A 22,657-nucleotide genomic window follows, 5' to 3' on the forward strand; every position below is an offset into this window, starting at 1 on the left:
CATTTCGTGTTTAAACTGTTTCGACTTTGCTTAAAAAAAATTATTATTTCTCTCGAGACAAAATTCATTCGTTTTCCTTGTGTACCGGGAAATAAAGCCGAGCATCGGACTTAGTGACGTAGTTCAGATTTCTTGACGTCGATGACAATTTTTAAGAGGACGAATACTTGTCGAATTTTTAGAATCGGCCGTTCCGTCGTAAAAAATAGTACAAGATTTTGGAAATAATTTATTTATTGAAATTTTTTGCAGTAGTTTTTAATAGAAAACATTTTTCATACGAAGCTCTTTGATTTACGTAGACTATGCGGGTATTTTATTTCCATAGTTGTTGAAGTTTAATGAAAAAAAAAAACGTACTGTTGATAAATATTGTAATTCCGAAAACAATGAAACATAAAAAGGTTTACGTTTCACGAAGAACTCGTTTGAAATCGTCAGCCTCTTATTTTCACATCGGGGCAAAGCTCAAAGACAGATAGACGAAAACAAAAAAAATGATTTCGGGAATCCCCGATCATTCCAACCTGTTGGCTAGTTAACCCGAACTGAAAAAAAAAACGATGTACAGGGAAAGATAAATTTCCATAAGAGATACACCGTAATTCGAAAATGAGAAAAAAAAGTCGACCAGCTGGCGATGAATCACGAAGATCTGCTGGCCTTCAACAGCTACGAGATTGACGAGAACAGGCGTTGGGACTATTATACCATTGACCTTCTTCTTCTCGAGGAAAAAATCAACAGGACTTGGCGAACGAGTTCGTAAAACTTTCCGTCACAAGCGTACGGTTATTTCATTCTTTTTTTTCTTCAACTTTTTCTCGTCGATATTTGTTTCTCCTGTGCGTTGGAGGAAAAGTGAACGACAATTCAAATGAGTGTTTTTGCTCAACTCGTTCAACCCGGCCCAGAATTCAAATTGAATAAGTTTCCATAGGTTTTCCGCGTCGAGGACAACGACCCTGTAAGTATAATGAATAAACAACGATGAAATAATGAATAATGACTCCGGAGAACATAACGCTGACTGGGGGTTTTGAACATTATATTAATTCATATTAATATAATGTATATAATATACTATAATATAATAATAATTAATATAAATTAATCATTAATTGGAAAAGAATAATACCACATTTCTTACCTTTTGGAAATTTTTTCCCCCGTTGTCGAAGTAAAACAAGCGAAATAAAGTAACTCTGAAAAAAATCAATGAAACTTCAAATTATTCTCGTTTTTTGATCCCCGACGTAAACATTTTTTTTTTTTTTCATTAAATCAGAGTAGCAAATATGCTAATCACGGCATTCAGAGATCTTGGTGGTTGCTATATCATCATAATTTTCAATTGTTTAATGCAGAAAAATTGTATTAGCAACAGTTGAGAAAAAATCAGTTTCAGATTGAAACAAATTTGACGTAAATGATATACTTTTTTTTACCATTTTATGAGAACTTCTTTTCCGGAATTGGACTGCGGGGCGAGCGAAATTTTGTAGCTCTGAAAAAGAAGCAATAAATATTGAGTATTGATGTTTTTTTAAAACTTCACGGTTGAAGTGTCTTTCCTCTTAAATCAGAGTAGCAAATATGTTAATCACGACATTCAGAGATCTTGGTGGTTGCTGGATAAGTGTTGTTCGAAATAGTAATTCGATATTAAAAATTTGTAGCAGGATTTGTTTCATTTTCAATCTCTTTTAGCCATTTATGTATGTTACGACCATTATTCATTTGAAATGGTATTCTTACCTCTTTGTTTGATGAATTCATGTTCATCAGAAAAGATATTGCCCGATAGGAGCAACGTTTTCATGTTATTGCGATCTGACCGGAGTCCTCACTGAAACAAAAAATATGAAAAATTTAATTTAAACGTTCGTTTGCGAGGCTGAAGTCTGGTAGTTCTGGGGAAAAAATCAGTTAGCAAATACTATGAATAATCATGGCACTCATAGATCTTGGTGGTTGCATATTTCATCACAACGAATTATTATTCAAGATTTAAAAATGTATAGCTTGTGAATTAAAAGAAGCAAAATTGTTAGCTCACCTTTTTTCTGAATTACTCTCCCATCTTTCGCCAACTCTGGAAAAATGATAAAAAAAATATAATTCCATTCTCTCAAGGTTTATTTAAATTCAAATATTTTTTTGTACAATCAGTTAGCAAATACTGTGAATAATCACGGCACTCATAGATCTTGGTGGTTGCGTATTTCATCAGGTAAAATATACAAAGACTGACACTGAGTAGAAGTTCTTCTTACCTCATTTTCTCGCTTGAAAACTCCTCCAGGATCGAATCACTCAGAAATGTGGTTAACAAGATCTGAAGTAGAAAAAAAAGGAAATCTTGAAAATTTTATCAAAGAGATTGAAACAATTACAAACAAAATACGATGAATTGAGGTCAGTTAGCAAATACTATGAATAATCACGGCATTCATAAATCTTGGTGGTTGCATAAGTCATCATATCATTGAAATTCACTTATAAATTAAAAACATAAAGGTTAAGTACAAACTCACCTAAAATCCGAGTTCAGCCTCTAGCCTTAGTCAGTCCTGAAACAATTGTAAAGAAAAAAATGTGTCACAGCTCCATTGGCAAAAACTCGTTTTCTTTTTATTTTTCTTTCGACATTCAGCTAGCAAATACTAGGAATAATCATGGCATTCATAGATCTTGGTGGTTGCATATTTCATCATTTAATGGAACATTACTATTCAAAAGTAATGATAGAAACTTACCTGTCATGGAGATTGAAGTTATAGTAGTCTAGAGCGTCTGGATAAAATAGTATCTGAAAAGAAAAACTCATGTGAATAAGTATATCGAGATACAAAGAAACAGTTTGGATGAAGCTCACCTCGTTTGTTCATTTGTGATAAAATAATCGATGAAGGATCGAAGCAGGTTTACGGAAAACGATTTACAAAAAAAAGTCATCTCATCAAAGAACAACAATGATTACGAATGCTCGTGTTCTCTACCGTTAAAATGTACTTTAGGTTGAGATTACTCCGAGGTTTGAAAAAAAATTTAAATATCTGATATCATGAAGATTTTTCCAGATTTGGTATTTGTTTTCTATTCGATAAAAATTTCTATTGTTAGTAAATATTTGAAAATGATTGAGAATTTTTCTCTATCTGCAAAATATGATTGAATCATTCGTATTCTTTGACAAGTAGTGAGCATTTGTATGTGTTTAAAATATTTTATTGATGGAAACCATGAATTAATCGGCTTTTTTAGGAGCACGAGTCTTTTTAGCTGGCAAAGGTTTTTGTGATTGTAGAACAGCACTGGCACGACGCAACGCAACCTGTTCAAGGGGAGATAACATTATTGTAGGAATTTAAATGTTTTAAAGCCTTTTCTGTTTAAATCTTCAGTTTAATAATAGAAATTTATCGAACCTTGGTGAGATCCCGACGGTACTTGTTGGCCGTAAGGAGAGTCTTCAGCTTGTAAAGAGATCTACGAGCTCCTGCTTTCATTGTACGTCTGACTGTTGCCTTGGCGGGTTTCAGCGCTGCCTTTGGCTTCTTGTAGACTACCGTGAAACCTTTCTTGTCTGGGGTGTCTACAACACCAACACTTTTGCGGTGGACAATGCCGGAATAACGGTAGCTACTGAGGTTCGTCAGATTGTTGGGTTCCTAGAAAATCAAGTATACAAAGGTTTATAAGAAATGGGTCGAGGCTTGCCAGCAGATATTGGAATAACAGGATTAAGATATCAACGCAGCTTGCTAATACACAAGAAGATGTAATTACAATTTATGATGATAAATGTGTTCAGAAAAATTCAATAAGTATTTAGTGGATAAATATTTGAACTAAGTGAATAATTTAGAATAAGATTCGAAAAAGTTCTAATCAATTATGAACTACTGGGACTCTTTTCCTACAAAAGCATGTGTGCGTGTACTATTGCATATCAATTTCAAGGCACATTGAACTTACTGTCGAAAAAGGTTTGCTAATGTTTCGCTTCTTAAGAAGGAAAGCATTGTTGTTGCGAATAATCATCCAATTCAAGTGGGACGACATGATGAATGACCTGAAACACAAAGTTCTTGTTCAGATCTCGAATTGATTTGTCTTCGAACAACGGAAAAGTGAGGTTATGATTTTCCACAAAAAATATTCATTGATTCACTACTTGAATATATTAATGCAAATAGAAATAAAAATAAAATTTCAATTAATTTCTTAATGAGAACACTTTATTGGATCTCAAAAAACATTAAAACTTTGAATGTTGAAATCGCGATGTGCACCGTGCAAAAATTGACACATGTGCTTTTCACCATGAATAAAGCTGTTCACGAATAAAGAAAACTCCAATGATTATTGAGAGAAAAAAAACTGCAATTAATTGGACCAATCTATCTCGAACAATTTATATTGATCGCGCAATAATATCAATATGAATGAAAATATATTTTCCTCACCTCGTGCGTCCAAAAAGCAGCGAGAGGAAAAGAAACTCTTGAAGAAGGAGAGGAAATGTCGTGTTCAAATGACAACTTATCAAATTTTGCAAAAGGTTCTAAAAACCTCTACTCAATCAAAATATATTCACGTTTACTACTAATATAAATTACGGACTGCTTTTTAATGTTAACTTTAAAACATACGAACAAAATATGCATATTATACTAATTTTCAACTGACTTCCGTAGTTTCCATAAAATTGAACGGGGAATTGCTGAACTATTTACTCCGAAAATCGAACATGCTGCTGGAACAACGCACTTCCGTCTTCCGTTATGTCAATGCGAAGGCGCAATCTGCGCAATGTTACTTCTCCAAAGTAAACAAACCCACGTATAAGCAGTATACGGCTGCTTATTTCTTTCGTCAAACTTTCGTTTTTTATTTTTTTTCGTTAATTTATCATATACATAATGGCAAGCGACGATCACAAGAAATTAGCGAATTTTATAAAATCTACGCACAATCAATTGCGGAAAGAGTCTCGTCTTTACGGGCCGATGGAGGCATGGGAAAGACATCTAGCTCGTACGGAAGTTCTTAAGGTTAGATCGCGTGATGAATCGCGACAAATTGACAACTCAATGAGGGTTGGTTTGAAAATTGCAGAATTACGCGACATCGATGAGAGAATTAGCAACGAATCACTGGGAGCAGAACGAACAAATTATGGGAAAGCAGGAAGGAGCAGCAATACACTGTAGAAACCAGTGGATCAGGTCACGATGCTATGATTATTTTTTTAAAGGAGGCAAAGCCAAATTTGATCAGAAAGAAACAAATATTAGGTCTAAAATGAATGGAGTAGGACTTAGTGTCAATAATGAATTTCTAGACACTGAATGTATCGAGAATGAGAGTAGTATGGTTAGCGGAACTAAAATAGGACTGTTGGACGTAGGAAGTTGCTATAATCCGCTGGGTATGGAAGAAATGTTTTGCGTTACTCCGATCGATATAGCACCCTCAACTGCAAATGTAATTCAATGTGATTTTCTTAACATAGAATTAGCTCCTGCTACAATATTGTCTAGCAACCAACAAAGTATAGAAAAGTTGGGAGAAAAGTCTTTCGACGCAGTAGTTTTTTCTCTGCTTCTGGAATATTTTCCATGTCCCAAGCAAAGATTCGAATGTTGTAAAAAAGCTTACAATTTGTTGAAAGAACGTGGAATATTGATAATTGTAACACCGGATTCCAATCACATTGGAGCAAATGCAAGAATCATTAAATCCTGGAGACTCGTTTTATCTAGAATGGGTTTCATGAGAATAGTCTACGAAAAATTGCGACATCTTCATTGTCTCGTCTTTCGAAAATGTGTCGACAGAGACGTCGCTGCTAGATGGTTTGAATTACAAAATATTCATGAGGATGACAAATTTCTCAGTTACGATGATAAAATTTACATTCCACAAGATTTTTCGAAGGTTGTCGACGAACCCGCGAAAATAATGGGAGATAACGTTGTGTACGATCGCAAAGAACTAGTTGAATTTTTTGAGGAGATGCCTGGCTCTTGTGATGTGTTTGAATAAATCGAGAAGCTTTAAAGCGAGCGAAACCATGTGTCATTCATTTCATAATTACATCGTCATTTCTTGAATTGCCGCGCGCACCCGTTCACGCTACCTAGCGGTAATACCCGGCAACAGTACGCGCTTGGTGATAGTATGCGTGCGTAATTTCCGGCGAAACTAGAGACCCGGTCGGTGATTTATTTTGCGGTTGTTGGGGCAAAGTATTGCCCACGGAGACTCCGGGCTGCGAGTTATCTCAAAAAATAAGCGGCGGTCATAATAAGGAGTGGAGAGAGTGAGTGAGAAAAAATTATAGCGTCCTTTCTGTGATTCGTGAATAGAGTAATTACAAAGTGAACGTGATAAATCGTTTAAAAGGTACGCGTAAGCGTCGTTCCAATACGATGAACGTCGCCGTGACAGATTCCTACGCGGTAGTTTCGTATTCGTGAAATTTTCGGTGTAATTCTGCACCGGAAAATAAACTAACCTACAATTTCGTGTGTGATACGATCATAAAACATAATCTCAACGAAATGGCGGTTGGCTCAACGAAAGTCGTACAAGTTACGAATATCGCACCTCAAGCAACCAAAGATCAAATGCAAACACTGTTTGGTTATTTGGGCAAAATTGAGGACATTCGGCTGTATCCAACTATTCGGGACGTCGCTGTGCCTGTTCAGTCCCGAATATGCTACATCAAATTTCACGATCACAGTAGCGTCGCCGTTGCTCAACACATGACTAACACTGTTTTCATCGACCGGGCCCTTATTGTTATACCTTATCAGAATGGCGATATTCCGGACGAACAAAGAGCACTTGAACTTACGAACAATGGCACAGTCGTTCCAGGTAAAGTCTCGTTAAGAAACACAGTCAAATTAATATAAATGCAACTTTAGAACCGTAAGATGGAATTTTTTTTTCATTGATTTTCATCTTTAGAAAAAACATTGTGTTTTTACGTTCGATACCGAAAAAATTTTCGTAACTTAATGCTATGCAAGTTCTGTATCTGAGAGACCTAATCAAATTTACCTTGCAATATTTCATCAATATTTGATTTTTCAGTTCCGTTTTTTATTTTTGTAAAAATGTTTTGTTGATCTTGCATGAATGGAAAAAAGAATGAAATTTTATTTGTCATCGTTAAAAGACAATGAAAAAAAGTCAGGTTCGAGACTTTCACAACTGGGTCCAAGACATGCATGCGAGAAAGGAGAACTTCAAAATTTTTGTTGTATCCCAACTGAGTTTGATACGACGCTGAAGTTTACAATGTTGGAGTCCAACGAAATGAAGGAAAAAAACATTTGACATTGACCAATTTTTTATTTCATGAAGTATCGATGCAGGTTGAAAAACTACGAATTGCAAATTCAACAGAGAACGAAATTGGAGAATTACTGGAATTATTGGAGAGTTATTTAAAATCATTTCGTTGGACTCCAATGTTGCAATCTTCAGTGTCATATTCTTGCATTTATCTATGAAAATATATCATAGAAATCTCATGTAAAATAAGATTGAGAAAAAAAATTTTTTGTTCTGAAAAAGTACCGGAAATGACAATTTAGGATATTGCCTGATATATTTATATTTTTACTAATAATGTATTGATCATATCAATCATGTAAAAAGTTTTTTCTGAGTAATTTAAAGAAAAGTACATGTTTTATTTTATTGAATAAATGAGTTGCACTGTTAATTTCAAATATATCTCAATGACGGTAGAAATATTTGAAATTTCAGGCATCTTGGAGTCCTGATATTAATATTCTAATACCACAAATGTTTTTTTTACAGGATTATATCCATCGGAACCGAAACTGCCTCCAAATGTAGTGAACGCGATAGAAGGAATACCTCCAAATCATGTAATAGCTACGATCGATCCAAAATTGGATGCAAATGGTTTACCAGCATATCCTCATCTCCCGGGACACTTGGACAGTCGGAGGATCGAGGAGATAAGGCGTACCTTGGTAGTAGGAAATCTCGATATTTCGGTATCGGTAGAGCAACTGTTGGACTTTTTTGTGAGCAACGGTGTTGAGATTAAGTATCTTAGATTATGTACTCGTGATTCTGACACTGAGCATTACGCACTTCTGGAATTATCGGAACAGTCGAGCGTGGTTTCGGCATTGCAATTGAACGGTAAATTATTAGCGGAAAAGCCGATAAAACTGTGCCATTCGACACAAGCGATAGCGAAACCGGAAGCGAAGAGCAATGAAGCCGCGCAAAAAGAGATCGAAGAGGCGATGTCGAGGGTAAAGGAAGCTCACAACTTGATATCAGCAGCGATCGATCCAGTGATCGGAATGTTATCGAAGGACAAGAGGAGTCGTAGCGGTTCGCGGAGTCGCAAGTCACGATCGCGTTCGAGAGGGCGCAGTCGACGTTCGAGATCGCGCAAACGATCGCGCTCTCGTCACAGAAGATCACGTTCGCGGCATCGTCGCAGATCCCGATCACGATCGAAACGTTCACGATCGAAAGAACGTCGAAGAAAATCGGCTTCGCGGAGGCGAAGTAGCTCGAGGAGCCGTCATCGTTCTAGGTCAAGGTCACGAAGATCCAGATCGAGACGCTCTCGGACGCGATCGAAGGATCGGAAGAAGAGATCGTCGCCGTCGTCCCGTCGTAGAAGTCGATCAAGATCGCGCAGCAAACGCTCCAAATCGAAGACGCGTCGCTCCAGATCGAAGTCCAAATCTAGATCCTCCAAATCTAAATATTCGGAAAAGAGCAGGGACAAAGAAAAGCGTGACAAAGACAAATCAGACAGTAATGGAAAAAAAAGCGACGGGGATAAAGATCGAAGCGAAAAAAGCGATCGGGGAGAACGAAGCGAGAAAAAATCGAGCAGAGATAAAAGAGCGGATAAGGAATCTAAGTCCGAGGAAAAGTCACGAGGCGGAGGATCTGATTACAGCGATAGCAAGGACAAAACAGAGTCCGAAAATTGATTCTTTCGTTCTTTTTTTTCTTCCATTTAATTCCTATTCAATAAGCTCCTTTGCGAATTTGAGGTCGAGTCATGTATTGGCGTAATCGTCCCAATAAAATAATAATGATATTTATACGAGTTTTTCTTCTGAATGTTCAGTCACCATTCACATATGACATTGATAATGAAGCATGACAGAACAATTTCGTACTTTTTGAAGCTATTACTATTTTCCTCAGACGATTCTTTCGTTTAAAAAAATTCGCTCAATTCTAACGGTGTACCATTGGTAAAAATTGAAAGGCATCAAAAAGTCGTAAAGGATCAGTGACAATAATAATCTAAGGTTTTATTCAATAATAACGATTTTTATTCAAATTTTACAAGTATAATTCAATAACAACAAATAACATGCGATACGTCAATAAAGCTTTGTTTGGCAAAACAAAAGGGAGGAAAAACAAATAAGAGGATGGGAAGAAACATTATCAGACATTGCCACTCAAGATTTATGGCTTAGTGTGTTTGCTGCGTCTTGTATTATGATAAAGATACGAGTGTACGCGTAAGCTGTTGCTGTTCTTGTACTTGTTGCCACAAAGTTTGCACGTGAGACTCTCGAGGGGACCGTGTATGTAACGTACGTGCAATTTGAGATTTTCTTTTCGCGTAAAATGTCTCAAGCACCATGGACACGAGTACATACGAACGACTTTGCCCCTATCGACTCTCAACGTTGGTCCAATCTCGGAGACAACCCTTAAGGTTGTTTCCAACGGCAAAGAATCGCTTGGTAATCCTTTGACTGGTTTTTTTCCTCTCGAAAAACTCGCTTCTTCACAGTTCAAATCCTTTGATTCTTGCGGTTGATTTTCGGTCCCTAACGTATATATATATATTCATGTTTACATTGTCTTTTAGTTTTTGTTTCAAGTATTAAACAATAGCGTGGCAGAATTTTGGCTTTTAAAAGAAAGTGAAAATATCTTCCAGTCGAGTGGGATCTTCCGGCTGGGCTTACCTAGGCTTTCCCTCTCACAATTCTCGGCATGAGGTAAAATCAAACCAAAATCTTGGGGAGGATGATCATTTGCGTTCAGCCTGTAGTTCAATGGTTCTTCGCCATCATCCATCGGAGCTCGCACTTCAGAAGTGTAATCCAACGGTTCTTCGCTCATCGCTGTCATTTGTTCTGTCTTCATTTCATTTGTTCTGTCTTCATAGTTTTCATGAAACATTCTGTTTATCGGCTGCATTACTTTTTCTGTGTCCAAGTCTCCTCCGAAGCGCTGAAAAACCTTACTGGATGTCACTTTTATACAGGATTGTTTAGTTCTTGTAGATGGAGACCTTTCTCGATGAGGAGAACCAACGGAACCTTCCAATCTCTGCGATACCGTCTCTTCTAGATTTTGCTCCGCCAAGTCTTCACACATTTCTGTTCTAAATGAATCTTTCTCTTTCTTAGTCTCACCGGAGATGTAAGATTCAGTGCGGTTCTCAGTTGTTAGACCTTTTATTTGTAACGTCTCGGCAAGTTTCAAAAAACTTGATATATCTTCTTGCTTTATGTTCACTTCTCCCTGATACATAAAATGTAACATCGCCGACAGATCTCTGTAATTCACATCCTTCAGTATAACTATCGGATGCTTGCAAGTGTTCTCCTAGAAGAATCAATAAATAGTTGCAAATATTTTTGCAAATTGAAAAAACCAGGTGTTTGGAAAATTTTTTCAATAAAAATGTAAATTCTGGAATTCAATGCTAATGACTTATTTCGATCTATGATTTTGACATTAGAAATCAAAAATAGAATTGCATTTCTTAACACTTCGTTCTATACACTCCAAGCTACGTTTTGAGAACTCTGACTACATTTTAGACCTCCAGCAAATTTTGAGAAAATTATTAAGTAAAATCAAAATAATCCGTCGCTCTGAACTTACCTCGAAGAGTTCTCTAAAATAAGAACTACAGACAGATAATATAAGCTTGTGAGCTCTAAGAATTTGGCCCTCGGCAGTAAGTGTAACATCAACAAGATGTTCATCCGTCAAAAGAGTGTACAAACCGGAAGACAAATTTGTTGGAAAACTGTTCCAAACGAGCGAAAATTGTTCACTCGCCATGATATTATTTTACGTTTGTATCTGAACAAAAAAAATAATATACCATATGTGTAATAAATGTTTTTGTTGTGTGTGTAAACAAAGGGTTTACAACTGCCTATTTTTTTGACTCAACACAAATGGCCACTGTCAACATTTCCTTGTTTTCGTATTCTACAAACAAATGACGACAATAGAAGTCACATTTTATTTTTATTGACGAATATGCTATATCGAATATTGAATTTTTCAATTGTTTTCATACTGCGATGAATTTACACGATTTTATTTACCTGAATGTCACCAATCACTTTATTCTTAATGACTGTAAGAATATACGTAATTCGTCATCGACACGCAGTCACGAAAATACTTTGTTGTATGAACGATGTTTTTTTTTACGTATATTTTTTTATCACGAAGTAATTTGTATAAAATGTATCATCATTGCGAGAATCAACGTATTAGATGGAAAAATTTGAGTTTGATCGACTGAACAATGATCTCGTGATGTTTCGTGATGACATTTTAGCGATATCGTATAATTCAACGTTTCATTATGTGCGTGCTTCAAGTTTTTGTTGCTCGTAACTACATGACGATGATGATATTCGTATAATTCGAGTCGCGTTTGCCGAGACATAACGCATAACTATTCCATGAATCATAAGATGTATGCATTCGTATATATAACATATTTAAAGTACTGTTAAAGTATGTGTGTATATGCACATTGAATTTTGTCGAAGCTGCAGCAGAAGATTGTGTGTATATGCCGTCGTCGTCGTATTTCGCGTTCTCTCTCTTTTCCCCGCCAAACGCATGTCCCGTGCTTTTTCGTTTTCTCACTCCTTCACCCCTCCGGCCTGTAATACCGTGAAAATGCGTGTCGTATTCACACGGACGAGTGCAGAAGCATCGTTTCTATTGGATATCATGCACTTGCTATTTTTTCTCTTTTCAGCCTTTTACATTATCGCTTCTTCCAAATGCGCGACCATATGCAACACACGCGTGCATATGAAAAAATGCGTGGAGCGAAGTGCAATTCTTGCAACCAATCGCATGGCTATCCATGTATTAGCCTTAGCAGGGCGGGAATTTAATCAAATTTTGTTCAAAATTTGTCATAAGAATTATTCAAAATGTATTCAAACGATATTGGAAAAAAAATAAAGTCGCGCGAGAAATATTTTCACCAAATTATAGATCTTTACGTATAAGTTGATATTTTTCCGTCTCTGCTCCTCAAGTTTTTAAATTTTTTCACTTTTTTACTCTAATTTTTATTCAGCTACTTCTTTGATGCATGTAACTTGTTTTTTTGCTTTCGAAGCTTTTGTATATATTCAACTCAAAAAAATGTCCATTGACCGACATAAGCTCTTTTTTCTGCTTTGAAATGAAAAATTACGAATTACGATATAGAGTGAATATCCCAATTTTTATGTACACAAAAATCATCATTTGCGTTGCCTGATTGCTTGTAAAATGAAAGTAATTCAGCTCGAAGTATAAATTTTGTATATATAGTGCTCGCGGTGGTACAGTTTTACAAAGAAAAAAGTTTGGCTACAACAGGTTGAGAAGAGAGGTGTTTTGATTAGAAGTCGAAATAAACAAGTTTTACGTATACGAGATGATACAAGGTTCAACTTTTGAGAATCAAAAACTTTTGCGTGAGGAGTTGAAAATTGGTTATAGTTTTTAAATTTCTTCATAAATATGGCGAAGTCTGCTATGAGGTTAGGTTCGTGGTATAATGGGTTTACAGTTGGTCGTACGTTGCTACACGTCGTTTGATTAGGGTTCCTGTGATTGCCACTGAGAGTGCTGACTGCAAAGTTTATGAAGCGAAATGATAATCCCAATTCGAACAGAACTTTGGAAATAATTGTAAATTTATAAAATAAAAATTCAGTAATAAAAATACCATTGATAATAAAATAATAAAGCTTCAACGATGGCGGTAAGTTTTAGTGATAAAATTATAAAATTGTTGTTGATATGAAAAAACATAACCCGCAAACTGGAAAATTTACATGCTGCAACTTATCAAATCGTATGACTTTTTAAAAATTTTTCAATAATTGTAAAGTAGTCTTGCTTTTATCATATTTAAAATCGAAGTTATGCAATACTGGTTTCAATATGTTAGAGCCATATATCCTAGAGTTATCAATTAAATCTGGAAAGAGTCGGTAATAAAATTTCAAAGTTGTAAAGAGAAATGAGAAAGTCATGAAAATTGCTATCCACATAAATCGAATGTAGAATCTCTGAAAGAAAATCTCAATTCAAAACAGTGCAGTGTTTGAAAATTGAAAATAATTCATACATTATTGTTTTGTTAAAATATGAATTCTTCAAATTACAAACTTTACAGGCAGAAAAGAAGAGCAGCAAAGTTGCAACAAAAGGAGCTAAACAAATAGTCGAGGAAAATGTATCGACTCTTAATTTTTATAGAAATATGGTTTTCGCTGCCGTTGCCATTTATCTTACCACAATGATGGTGTTCTTCCAATTTAATGCTCTAGAAATTGTAAGTGCCTGCATCATATATTGCTGTATGCAATTGTAAAAATTCTGTTTTTTTTGATGATTTACATTAGTTCAAACCTTTTTTCACAGACATTAACTATATTTTCTGCTCTCGCATACCTTGGGAGTTATCAGTTCATGATGTACATGGCACGAACAAAGTACAGTGAAACAGGTCAATTGCTGGATTCCGGAGTTGATCTCAATATGGACGGTGGTATAGCGGAGTAGGTTTTAGCATTTTCATTGATATGATAAAAAAAATACTTTGATCCTTCCATCTTTTCCCAATTCACTTGAATTTCTTGGCCTTTTTTAACCTTTGTAACTCTTTTCATTATTTTTTCAATCACTAACACCTTTGCCTTTCATCTTATCCCCTATTCATCCCTCTCGCACTCCTTTTATTTTTATCTTCATCTCCCTTCTCTGTTTACGTTAAATATTCCCTCAACGTTTTCTTTTAAAAATGTTCCGTCATAGATTTTTCTTACTTTAATTGGAGTGAAAAATGATAATTATAAAAAACGGTACAAATTCAGTAAAATAATCACAAAATTGGAATTATTGAAATAACTATAAATGTAGGTTGTACGTTAAAGCGTATTAGCAATTTTAGTTTGCAAACATTCAGGAGAGTCTTATTTTTGTTTTTCACTTGAAATTATTATAAACAATCCCTAGACTGCTTAATGAAACTGCAAAATGGGAAACTGACCATAGTTTTGGTCATGCTAAGATATTTCGCATCTTTTGTACCTAATAGAATAATATTGTTTTAGGAATTTCAAAGATCTCATAATTCTTACGGCCGGTGTCCAAGTTCTGTCCTTAACATCGAATTATTTTTGGCTATTGTGGTTGCTGGTAAGTACACAAAAAATCCAAATATGAATATCTGGAGGATAGAAATAAAAAAATTATTACTGATCGCAGGCACCGATCAGAGCCCTTTGGATGTTATGGTCGAAACTCCTCGCACCTTGGTTTTTCTCTGGACCTCAGGAGCAGCCGGAAATGGATGAGAAGAAGCAACGAAAGATGGAGCGAAAAATGGCCAAACGTCATTGAATGAAGAACATTAAAATATAACAAAATGTTGTACATAAATCAAAACTCCACGTAATCCAGCTCACAAAGTCACAAATGGAAAAAATCTTTCTCTTTCGATAAAGTTTCGTTAATTATTTATTAAACAACATCTCAGGATTACTGGTATGCTTGAACATATTTGTGCAATTTTTCTATTCTTCGATGAACGTTATTAAACGAATTTCCATAAAACATTGAAAAATAGATGAGAATTCTCAACCAAGTTGACGTTTATGAGGGTTCTCCTTTTTTTAATACTCTACGACGCGTAGCTCGGGTCGCTCTCGATATTTTATTTGACGGTTGGGGAAAAAATGCAAATTTTCGAGCTACCGAATAAGTACGTCTATCGAGTCATAATGTGACGCGAGTAATTTGTTGTAAAAATTGTCCCATTCCTATGAGCGTTTCCGTATAAATAAAAAGGCAAAAGGCCAAAAGATTCTCGACAAAACGAGCATGTTACTCTCCAAATAGATAAGGATGTAGAGTTTCGGAGGTAACAAATACAAGAAAAAAAAGTGAAGCGTACCTATCGCAATCAATATATAAAAAAGATAGTTCTGTCATAGTTAAGAAGATCGATAGTAGTAACGATAGAAGAGGGGACAATGGAAGCGAGAGATAGAAAGCTCAAAGGTTGAGAACGACTTCCCGACTCTGTTTTTCGACTCGGGTCTTCCACGCAGAGTTTTAAACGTAAATAAGAATGTGCGGGGCGCAGAAAGTTCAGTGATTAGCGAGGGATGAACACGACTCGCTTTGCAAACGATTGAAACGAGTGTAATGTGACATGGGCTTCCAATGAAATCTCGAAGAGTAACTTAACACCGGAGGCTTCAAAGAGAGTCGGGAAAATATTGTATTTTTATCGTTCTACATAGTTTTTATCTATTCACTATTTGACTAGAATTCCTTGAAGTATGATTTCGAGATTTTTACTTTTGTGTGCTTATTCGCAAGTGTTTTTGCTCGCGGCGTCCTCCGACAATGTCTTAGAAGATCACACGAATAACTCAGTGTCAACGGAAGCGTGGACAACTCAAATTATCACCGAGAATATCTGGACCAAAGAGGAGACGGAGAAAAATAATGAAATCCGGAGAAACAACCGATCGAATCACGTCCAGCACCCATGGTATTCCAACGTTCCTCTACTTCCCATCATCTTTGCGAGTTCCTCGACTTTGCCTGATGGACCCTGCAAAGTGCAGGCTCAGCGTTATTTGACCGCCTTGAGAAATGGCACTCTCTGGGCCACTCAAAGTAAGTGGACAGAAACGTCTCAAACATTATTATTCCCTCTTCTCATCGTCAGTTTACTTTTTCCACTTTGACAACAACACACTCGATTCCTAGTGAGTTCATCAATATTTATTATTACGTAGATCGCTGGTTTTTTGTCTTTTTATTGTCAATCTTATTTTTTTTTTTTTTATCAAAAAAACCGATAAAAAATATCGAATCGAAGTTTCATTGTTACGATTTATCCGAGTCGTTGACTTATTCGGAAAATTCTTGAGGGCAAAATAGTAATTGAAAACTGTGCTAAAATATAAATATCCTCGGATTATAATGTCGTGAAAAAGTTTTATTAATTTTTTTAACCATTGTAGGGAAAGAAGAAGGAAACGGTTCGATAGAAACACCGCGGGACTTCCGTTTTCGCACGCGAATAGCAAGATTTTACTTTGTAAGATGCGTGCTTACGGTCTTCCGCTAATAGTATATACATCGAAAAAAGCATTGATCAGAGATCATGGATGAGAAGGTCACGCGGTTATTTTGCATAACGTCTTGACGCGTTGCGATATTGGCGGCTTTGAAACGCAGGTGCTTTCCTCGGAATTTTTCATCTTGACGTGCATGCTTTTTTTTGTTGAAAAAAACCATGTGACTGGATAGTTACAGACTTTGTAATAGTTTGTATTTTACGAGCACGACATTTACAAGAGTACTTTATTGAAAAAAAACTCTCGCACATGTGCAATTTCGTTTTCATCGACATTCAAATTTTTATTCAGCTCGCTTCGGTGGACCAGAAGATTCGTTTAAAATTCGACGTTGAACGACATCCGCTTTTTTATTAAGCATACCGCTGAAATGCTTGAGGATAGAACGAGAAACCATAGCAATTTTGATTTTTAATCTCCACTCGTTTGCCATGAGAAGAAGTCTCGAAAACGTTCGCTCCGAGGAGCTTTGGATTTTTTTCAGCTTTTTTTTTCATTGGCTCCCAGAAATGCAGGACTAAAGATAACTGCAGTCCGAAGTTTTTCATAGAAAATTTTATATAATGCTTTACGAAATCTTTTGGTTCTTTTCCAATTTCCAAGCATTTCTGCAGTACCTCTGATAAAAGGGAGAGGATTTTCAAATATTAATAATTAATAATTCATCACGAGAAATGCTGAATCGAAAATCTTGCCAAAGACTTCGTCTGGGATCGTCGTCGTGTAAATCTAACGTATAACTAAATCTATTTTATTCGATTAACCAGAAGATTGCAATTATTTGTTGACAACTTTTTAAAAAATGTCGAAGTCAGAATACGAATGAATTTAGTTCATAACTTTTATTATTGATTCATCATAAGCTCATGAGTATAAAAAACTTATTAGAATCTGCATGATAAATATTGTTAACGTGTTTTTTTTTGTGTATAAGTTAACAGCTTTTTCTAGTAGCATTACATAAAAATATCAGTTCAAACCGCGTGGATTTTAATTTCAGAATACAAAATCAGTGATCGGTCGTGGGGGAAGCCAAAGGATTCGAGTAGTTTTTTGTCACCTGTTTTTGCAACATTCATCGGAAAAGCGATTAGATTGGAGTATTGATGTTTATGCGATTAGATGTGCTGATGCATTAATTATCATTGATTTCATCAATGACGCACCGTTTTTTCGTTTAATACTTTTATTTTGTATTTACACGAGCGGACAACTACATTACATTCTAACGAATGCTGATTATGTGACATGCAATTGAAAATGCTTTTATACACATTCAACACCGATTCCTGATACTGCATCAGTCAAAATACAATTTAGCATTGAACGTAACATGGATGATGAGTTAAAGTAGCTGCAATTATCTTCCTCTGTAATTTTCTTCTGTCCCATTATTTTGAGGAATGGAAAAAAAAGAAAATGATTATCTTTCAAATTTTGTTGTTGTTGTTTCAGTGTACGATGCATCGACGAAGTATCCCGATGGTCTAATCAACGGGCATACGAGACATTTTGGTGATTTTGACGGATGTTACAATCTCGAAGTGAAATTACCAGCTGCTGCTTCCCAAAATGGGGATAAATTCAACGAGGAAGAAGAAATAAGCGGTCGATACTGTCTCGTCGATATCAAATACGAGAAGCAAAATTTACCCACACTCCGGAGAGACGAGGACCTTGACCTCGAATTCGATCCTAATGATTCTGCGTGGGAAGCTATTCGAGTATGGAAACACACGAGAGATCATTGAGCGAGCAGAAAATACTAAAAAAATCGAGACAGGTGCATTTATTTGAATAATTTTATCGAATCGATAGGAAAAAGGTGACTTTAGACGGGTCAAACGGTACTTGCTGCAAATGGCCTTGTGCGTGCCGGAAGTCTGCAGTCATTCCGACGTCGAGGCCGCTCTTCGGGGACCGATGAAAACCTTTGGAATTGAAACTGAAATGAATCTCGACGTCTCCGTTAAGCCACAGTTTTGTCAAGCGCGCAAAGATGCCCCGGAATTTTCATTGGCTGCAAAAATTTATAGGTAAAGCGCCAAATCATTTCGAAACATTCGACCAACGTCAATGTTTTCGTTGAAGAAAAAATGAGAATAATTTATAGAATCGATCATCGAGTTTCACGAACGCACTAGCGGAGCGTATACTGCGAGAGCCATTAAGGATAGAGCGAAAATTCATAGAATAATTTTAAAGAGCACAAAATTTTAGTCCACATCAATGCTATTACAAATACCTGCCAGAAGGCAGATCGTTGTTCCAATGAAGTACAAAATATGGAAAAATTCTGAAGTACAAAAGATAGAGAATATTTTCACATTATTAGAACATTACCCGAGTAAAAACTTGAGATCTTTTATAATTATTTAAATTTTTGTAATGTAATTGTAACTATACACCGGCAGTTCGATACTCCTGGGACTGATAACGCTGGTTGTAGTGAGCACATGGTACGACTTCACTTTGGAGGATTACAACGAGAACGTAACATCAACAGCGAAGGATTTAGTCTTATGTTTTTCGGCTCGTCGTAATTTTAATTCAATCATTGAAATAACGAGTGGCCATCGGGGATTGGACACATTGCATTTGACTCGATTTTTTTTCCTTACTTTGACGATGGTTGGTCATCGGACAGTGCAATATTTCACTGGCCCTGTCTTGAATATACAATACATGGAATCGGTAAAAGAAATAATCTTTATAAACACAAAAAATCGAATTTTCATTCAATTTATAATAATTTGATAAAAAAAAATTTGTTTAGCTGTACAAGTACAAAGCAGTAATGTTGGTCGTTGCTGGACCCCAAACGGTCGAAAGTTTCTTCGGTATCGGTGGTCTCCTATTGACGTACAGTTTGCTTACCGAACTTGACGCTAAAAGAAAAATTAATTTCCTCGGACTAATCATCATCCGATTTATCAGGTCAGTTATGTAAACTTTCATATGAGAGTGAAAGAAATCCGTCTACTTTCGGACGATCTTATTACGTATTTCGACAATGAAAAACATTTTCATACACCCACGATTTTGAAAAAGATTTTTAAAACCCGAGGCTAGTCGATTTCACTGAAAACTCTTGTTCCGTGCAGCTAAAGTAGAACTGAGGCAATGAAAAAACTCGTTTACACATTAATACAATAATTTTCAAAGTAAATAAAATGATGAATTTTTATTTTATTTCATTCAGATTGACACCGTCGTACATTTTGATCATTTTTTTTAATGCCTTAATACTGCCGTACCTTGGATCTGGGCCTTACTGGGAGTGGAAAGTTGGACTAGAACGAGACGCTTGCTGGAATAATTGGTGGGCCAATATTTTGTACATCAATAATTATATAGACCCGGAACACGCAGTGAGTTTTATTCAATCTGATTAAATTAATCCTAACAGATGTAAAATGTGTTCTAATTTGTTATCATTTTTTTTCAGTGCATGTTCCAATCGTGGTACCTCGCGGTTGATTATCACTTGTACATTATTGCGATACCAGCAATTTATATTTTCTGGCGGATGCCACGTAAATTCGGCTATTCGTTCTTTACCGTCATTATTCTCGGAGGCTGCATTATCCCGTTCATATACACATACGTTTACGACGTCCAACCACTCTACAAAGGTCTCCTATAGTCAGTATCAACTTTTTTCCAACTTTTTTTTCTTACTCGCATACCTTGGAATTCGTATTACTCTTACAACGAAAAAAATTCTATAAAAGTACCTTTGTCACGAGTTAATTTACATATTCTAATCTATTTGTGAGTTTAGCAATAGCTTCTGCAAATGCAATTAACTTGTAATGGGATCTTTTGAAAATTATGTTTAATCAGTTAAAAATTTGATCATAATTTGACAACCAAGATGCATCAGAGCTTATGAAAGTTCTCGATAATGTGAGTTATTCATTCGAACGTAAAAATTGATGAACTGATGAAACGAATGTAAAGTTCCGAGTTTTAGGCAAAACTGGTTTGTCATTTCTACGATTTTTGCAGTGGAATGTCCCATCAAGGTTCAGACCTTCAATTTTTTTTCATCATTCGTAATTATTTCGAAATGACTTACAATACAATATTCACAATGGAGAAATTTTTTTTTTTTTTAAAACGTCATAGCACGTACGTGCTTTTTCGACACTTTTACAATCTTTTTTTCTTCAGTATACGAAATAGCATGTACGTGCTTTTTCGACACTTTTACAATCTTTTTTTCTTCAGTATACAAAATAGCACGTACGTGCTTTTTCGACACTTTTACAATCTTTTTTTCTCCGTACTGAAGAAAAAACAAAGTTCGTTATACGCTAAAATTAATTAAAAATTGAAAATAATTGTAAAATTGCAAGTTTTTGGATATGTTTATTGGGTTAACACACAAATGATTGCAATACGTGTCCTCGATATCGCAGCCTCATTTACAATTATTGGATCGAGTTCGATTTCAAGTCCGATAATTTTAATGAGGAACACCATTTACTTTTACAGTATGCAAGAAGTTCGGGACGACCCTTATTTCACTGGGCACTACATCGTCTCCCACGAACGGATTACTTCTTATTTTATCGGAGTATTGATAGGCGCAATAATTTACGATCACACTCGTGCACCTTGGCAATTGGGCAAGGTATGCGTTAAGCATTTAACGGTTCCATTATCGATATTCATTATTATTCATTGTTGCTAATTATTATGAATTATCTCTAATCAGAGCATTTTTTTATTCAGGTTTCCTCAAACATTTTGTTCTTTTTCGTGGTGGTTGTGTTGAGCCTTGGAACTGAGATTACCGGACACGAATACTATAATCCTAATTCGAATCCAACGAGTCTTAATAAGGCCATTTACGCTTGTTTACATCGAGGCTTATTCGCTTTAGCGATATGTTCTATTTCATTACTCATTACAGTTGGACAAGGTTTAGGTAAGAGCCACGTACTCGTGTCGACGTTGCGATTCATTTTAAATACATTAAAATAACTCTAACCACTTTTTTGTTTCTTTGCAAACGAACATGTTTTTTTTTCGTTTTAATCTCGTAACAAAACGGTGTTAAAGATCATGGGCCCATGTCAACGTCGATCGATTCAAAATACTGTTGAATTGCTTTTTTTCTTTTTTTGACACGTGCGACGGGCATTATTTCTTGATGCGTCCAAGCCGTGATGAAAGAATGTTGAAAATCAATAGATTTACGATGTTTTTATACTCACGACTATGCATGAAATTGTCTGTCAAAAGAATTTTTCAAAGCAGATTAGACATTGCTTTGTTGGAATTATGGTTGACGGTAGCGTTTTTCCAGTGTGTGAAAATTTGACTGAAAAACATATTTTTCTTTTAATTCAGAATTTCACTACAATTTTTTGACTCCAAATTGGGCTCAACCGCTGGGCAGGTTGACGTACGGTGCGTATCTCGTTCACACAATTATTCAACTCTACGACGTTGGAGTGACGAGGAGCCCTAGAGATTTCGCCATTCTCCACATGGTATGGAATTTTTTAACTTGATATTTTTATCGATCAGAAGAAAATCACATGTGAGAAAAATATCGCGATTTAAACGATTGTGCGCTCCTTCTAGTTGTGGGATTACATACCGGACGTGGCGTTCACGTTCTTCTTGGCATTGCTAATTTCATTGGTCGTCGAGGGACCATTCAGAAGAATTGAAAAACGTTTTATATTGAAAAGAGTAAAGAGCAGTCCGTCCACAAAGTGAGTTCATTACTTTTCATGCCCGGTCATCCAAATCCTTCATTATTTTTGTTAAAATACATTTTTATCGGAGCATTCTCATTGCAATGGAAAAAAAATCCCAACCAGTACTTAAACACTTTTGACAATTGTAATTTAAATTTTCAGGTCGGAAGGGGAAGAGAAAAAAATAAACTAGTCATTCGTCGATTGATATTGTATATAGTTGACTTGGTAATAAATTTATAAAGAATCCCATCGTTCCCTTTCATTCGTTTTTATTTTATTTTGTCCAGTTTTACAAAAATAAACATTTTTATAGGCAAATAGTCATTTCTTATGTTTTCAGAGTCGCTCTTTCGAATGCCGCTGAGAAAATTTTGGAAAAAAGACATCATACTTATTTAAGAAAACGTGGAAAAAAGAGGATTTTTCACTGTTTTTTTTTCGATTGCTTCATTTTTTGAT

General features: G+C 35.7%; 6 protein-coding genes and 1 long non-coding RNA gene across 9 annotated transcripts; 4 read left to right on the forward strand and 3 right to left on the reverse strand.

Annotated features, from left to right (window-relative positions):
- Positions 1–216: 216 nt before the first annotated feature.
- Positions 217–1,438, reverse strand: LOC122419431 (uncharacterized). Its single transcript, XR_006262894.1, has 2 exons — positions 1,151–1,438; positions 217–965 (listed from the first exon to the last, which is right to left on the reverse strand). It is a non-coding gene; the product is annotated as an uncharacterized lncRNA (long non-coding RNA).
- A 1,777-nt stretch (positions 1,439–3,215) lies between these two features.
- On the reverse strand, positions 3,216–4,597 carry RpL28 (ribosomal protein L28). The gene is made up of 4 exons (XM_043433975.1): positions 4,473–4,597; positions 3,982–4,078; positions 3,432–3,674; positions 3,216–3,337 (listed from the first exon to the last, which is right to left on the reverse strand). Exons 2-4 carry the CDS (start codon positions 4,066–4,068, stop codon positions 3,251–3,253), a joined length of 417 nt encoding a protein of 138 aa, XP_043289910.1. The 5' UTR covers positions 4,069–4,078; positions 4,473–4,597; the 3' UTR covers positions 3,216–3,250.
- A 209-nt stretch (positions 4,598–4,806) lies between these two features.
- On the forward strand, positions 4,807–6,080 carry Samtor (S-adenosylmethionine sensor upstream of TORC1). The gene is made up of 2 exons (XM_043433969.1): positions 4,807–5,060; positions 5,125–6,080. Exons 1-2 carry the CDS (start codon positions 4,929–4,931, stop codon positions 6,052–6,054), a joined length of 1,062 nt encoding a protein of 353 aa, XP_043289904.1. The 5' UTR covers positions 4,807–4,928; the 3' UTR covers positions 6,055–6,080.
- Positions 6,081–6,229: 149 nt separating this feature from the next.
- Srp54 (splicing regulatory protein 54) lies at positions 6,230–9,131 on the forward strand. The gene is made up of 2 exons (XM_043433958.1): positions 6,230–6,894; positions 7,849–9,131. The coding sequence occupies exons 1-2, from the start codon at positions 6,573–6,575 to the stop codon at positions 9,015–9,017; spliced, it is 1,491 nt and encodes a 496-aa protein (XP_043289893.1). The 5' UTR covers positions 6,230–6,572; the 3' UTR covers positions 9,018–9,131.
- Positions 9,132–9,345: 214 nt separating this feature from the next.
- On the reverse strand, positions 9,346–11,959 carry LOC122419422 (zinc finger and BTB domain-containing protein 17-like). 2 transcript variants are annotated; one of them, XM_043433967.1, is made up of 4 exons: positions 11,403–11,959; positions 10,948–11,151; positions 10,020–10,615; positions 9,346–9,878 (listed from the first exon to the last, which is right to left on the reverse strand). In XM_043433967.1, exons 2-4 carry the CDS (start codon positions 11,049–11,051, stop codon positions 9,508–9,510), a joined length of 1,071 nt encoding a protein of 356 aa, XP_043289902.1. In that variant the 5' UTR covers positions 11,052–11,151; positions 11,403–11,959; the 3' UTR covers positions 9,346–9,507. The 2 variants fall into 2 exon arrangements, with proteins under 2 accessions (XP_043289902.1, XP_043289901.1); XM_043433966.1 differs by having other exon boundaries at positions 10,020–10,665; positions 11,403–11,955.
- A 520-nt stretch (positions 11,960–12,479) lies between these two features.
- Positions 12,480–14,968, forward strand: LOC122419427 (transmembrane protein 208). Of its 2 annotated transcripts, none has more exons than XM_043433972.1 (5): positions 12,480–13,078; positions 13,496–13,654; positions 13,744–13,880; positions 14,436–14,520; positions 14,590–14,968. In XM_043433972.1, the coding sequence occupies exons 1-5, from the start codon at positions 13,073–13,075 to the stop codon at positions 14,722–14,724; spliced, it is 522 nt and encodes a 173-aa protein (XP_043289907.1). In that variant the 5' UTR covers positions 12,480–13,072; the 3' UTR covers positions 14,725–14,968. The 2 variants fall into 2 exon arrangements, with proteins under 2 accessions (XP_043289907.1, XP_043289908.1); XM_043433973.1 differs by lacking the exon at positions 12,480–13,078 and adding an exon at positions 13,214–13,310.
- A 138-nt stretch (positions 14,969–15,106) lies between these two features.
- On the forward strand, positions 15,107–22,460 carry LOC122419410 (nose resistant to fluoxetine protein 6-like). The gene is made up of 12 exons (XM_043433945.1): positions 15,107–16,011; positions 17,934–18,202; positions 18,297–18,514; positions 18,893–19,172; positions 19,255–19,415; positions 19,681–19,849; positions 19,927–20,123; positions 20,979–21,117; positions 21,219–21,414; positions 21,840–21,982; positions 22,077–22,210; positions 22,358–22,460. The coding sequence occupies exons 1-12, from the start codon at positions 15,669–15,671 to the stop codon at positions 22,386–22,388; spliced, it is 2,280 nt and encodes a 759-aa protein (XP_043289880.1). The 5' UTR covers positions 15,107–15,668; the 3' UTR covers positions 22,389–22,460.
- The last annotated feature ends 197 nt before the right edge of the window (positions 22,461–22,657 follow it).

Source organism: Venturia canescens, chromosome 1, assembly GCF_019457755.1.
Source record: "Venturia canescens isolate UGA chromosome 1, ASM1945775v1, whole genome shotgun sequence".
NCBI classification, from domain to species: domain Eukaryota; kingdom Metazoa; phylum Arthropoda; class Insecta; order Hymenoptera; family Ichneumonidae; genus Venturia; species Venturia canescens.